General features: G+C 34.7%; 1 protein-coding gene across 4 annotated transcripts in view; it reads left to right on the plus strand.

Moving 5' to 3' along the window:
• Positions 1–2,525, plus strand: part of LOC106872124 (FYVE and coiled-coil domain-containing protein 1) — a 68,319-nt gene that overhangs the window by 1,983 nt on the left and 63,811 nt on the right. For 2 of the 4 annotated variants that reach the window (XM_052967371.1, XM_014918993.2), the window contains exon 1: positions 175–232. The exons of the other annotated variants lie outside the window; for them this stretch is intronic. In XM_052967371.1, the coding sequence (XP_052823331.1) occupies positions 190–232 (43 nt within the window). In that variant the 5' untranslated portion in view covers positions 175–189. Of the gene's footprint in view, positions 1–174; positions 233–2,525 lie in introns of those variants that run through there. 4 annotated transcript variants of the gene reach the window in all.

Genomic DNA, 2,525 nt, shown 5'->3' on the forward strand with positions numbered 1-2,525 from the left:
TATATATATATATATATATATATATGTATCGTGTCTTTACAATTTGGTATTTTAAAGTATACTTTAAAATTATACTGTAAAAGTCGCCTGTCTATTTCTCATACGTTACAATAATAATTGTTTGTAATTTAGGCGCGTGGTCAGCAATTTTGATGGGGTGGAGGTTACTCGAGTACTTCGATTCCAATAATGAACCAGTACTTAATTTCACCGAACCCCACTGGGATAAAAGGTAACGTTAACTTATGTGAGCTTTGAATACAGAACAAGCACAAATACCATAAGACATTCTGTTCGACGCCCTAACGATTCTGCTAACCCACCGTCCTTAATATTTGTTTCCAAAGTAGGCACAAAAGCCATAAACTTAAGGAGAGATGAAATGCCATTAAATCGATCTCAGTACCTTATTGGCACTTTATTTTATCGAACTCAGAAGGATGAAAGGCAAAGTTAACCTTGGCGGGATTTGAACTAAGAACATAAAGGCACATTTTGCCGAACACACTAACAACACAAACAGTTGATCACCCTTAGAATAATTTTTAACAGCCACAAGGTTATAAATTTGAAGGGAGGGGGCCAGTCGATTAAATCGATCTTATATATGACTGGTAATCTATTTTATAGATGACCCTAGGAGTGTGGAAGATAGGGTAGACTTTAGCAGGATTTGTACTCAGAGCATAAAGAGCCTGAACCAATGAAAGACATTTTGTTCGATGTTCCAACAATTTTGCCAGTCATGGTTTCTAATTTAGACACAAAGCCGACAATTTTGAGGAGAGGAGCTTTGTCAGTACCAACAGTTCCAGTACTTGACTGGTCTTTAATTTTATTGACTTTCGGAGGATGAAAGGCAAAGTTAACGTCAATGGGATTTGAACTCAGACTGTAAAGAGTAGGAACTGCAAGGCATTTTCCCGATGTACTAACGATTGTTTTTGCCTTTTCTTTTTTTTTTTTTTTTTTGTCCACTGATTCTACCAATCCACGAACTTGAAAAATAATAGTAATTTTTAATTTAGGCTCAAAGCCAAGAATTTTGAGGATAGGAAGTTCACCAGTTAAACTGAATCCAGTGCTTAACTGCCATTGTATTTTACCAATGATAACTCAAATTGAGCCTTGGTGGGATTTGGAAATCAGATCAAATACCACAAGGCATTTTATCCAATTTCCTCTGTTTGTTTTCCGTATAATTTTCCATACTAACATAGGTTAGATGAATACATTATTGTGGCATTATTTTAACAGCTGGATGCCTTTCCTGTTGCTACCCTTACCTGTTTTTCAAGTAAGGGGATTCTCTTATTTCACACATCTCTAAAGGTGCAAAGAAAGCAGACAATTTGTTGACAGAAGTGACAGCAACATCACTCATAGTCAGCAACTTTTGTAGAACACAAATATAATGCTTATTCACAAACACACACATACATGATATTTATATTACTGGCTTCTTTTAGTTTCTATCTACCAAATTCACTGATAAAGCTTTGTTAGAGTTGGGCTATAGGAGAAGACATTTACCCAAAGTGTCATAAAGTGGGACTGAACCTGAAACTATATGGTTCCTGCATTTAACAATTCTGCCTAATTGATGTTGTTAATGATGATGATAATTTCTCATAACTGGAGTGGATAGCCAGGTCATGCCCCAAATAATACACAAAAAATATTACAATATCATTGTCACAAAAGCTTACTGAATATAGAAGGTTGTTTTCATTGTTGTGAGTATAAGACAACTAACCTACTGTTACACCCATTAACTTCTAATATAAAACTGTATTTGCTATAATTCTGTATTTTTCAATTTTTAAGGAGTGGATTTAATATATATATATATATATATACATATAGGCCATTGGCCTACAAGTCTCAGGGTCTGAAGATATGCCATAAAGGTACCCTTTATGGCGAGAAACCCAAAGTAACCTTATAAACCAGCCTTCACCAGTAATTAATATAGACTGCTCAACTTCTTAGAGTGTATTTCTGCACCAGATTTATGTTTTTCTAAAATAAAAGAGACTATATATATATGTGTATATACTTCGATTCAAGGTGAATATGGTACTTAAGTTGAGGCACCAGAATTTAGTACGGTATTATCCATACAATTTCAAAATAAGGTGATTAAAATCAAAATAAGCAACAAGTCCCCTATACTCTACCATCATGGAGGCAACTTGGGTCAACTTGATATCCGCATCTTATCCAAGCACCCAAAAGATCCAACAATCAGACAAATACAGGAGTACATCCTTATAAATGAAACTTTCCCAATACTAAATAGGAAATATACATAGTTGATATGATACTTCCATACCTACAGTTTACACAGGTAGAGTAGAATAGTTAGTGCGCTGTTATGTCGATAGATGTATTTATGTGTGGGGGTATATATGTGTGTATGCACATGTATGTAAGCATATGGATATGAAAATAAACTGATCAACATACAGACGGATAGGTACATAGGTTATATGAACAGACAAGCACACATACACAAATGGAGA

This window comes from Octopus bimaculoides, chromosome 4 (assembly GCF_001194135.2).
Source record: "Octopus bimaculoides isolate UCB-OBI-ISO-001 chromosome 4, ASM119413v2, whole genome shotgun sequence".
In the NCBI taxonomy this organism is placed as follows: domain Eukaryota; kingdom Metazoa; phylum Mollusca; class Cephalopoda; order Octopoda; family Octopodidae; genus Octopus; species Octopus bimaculoides.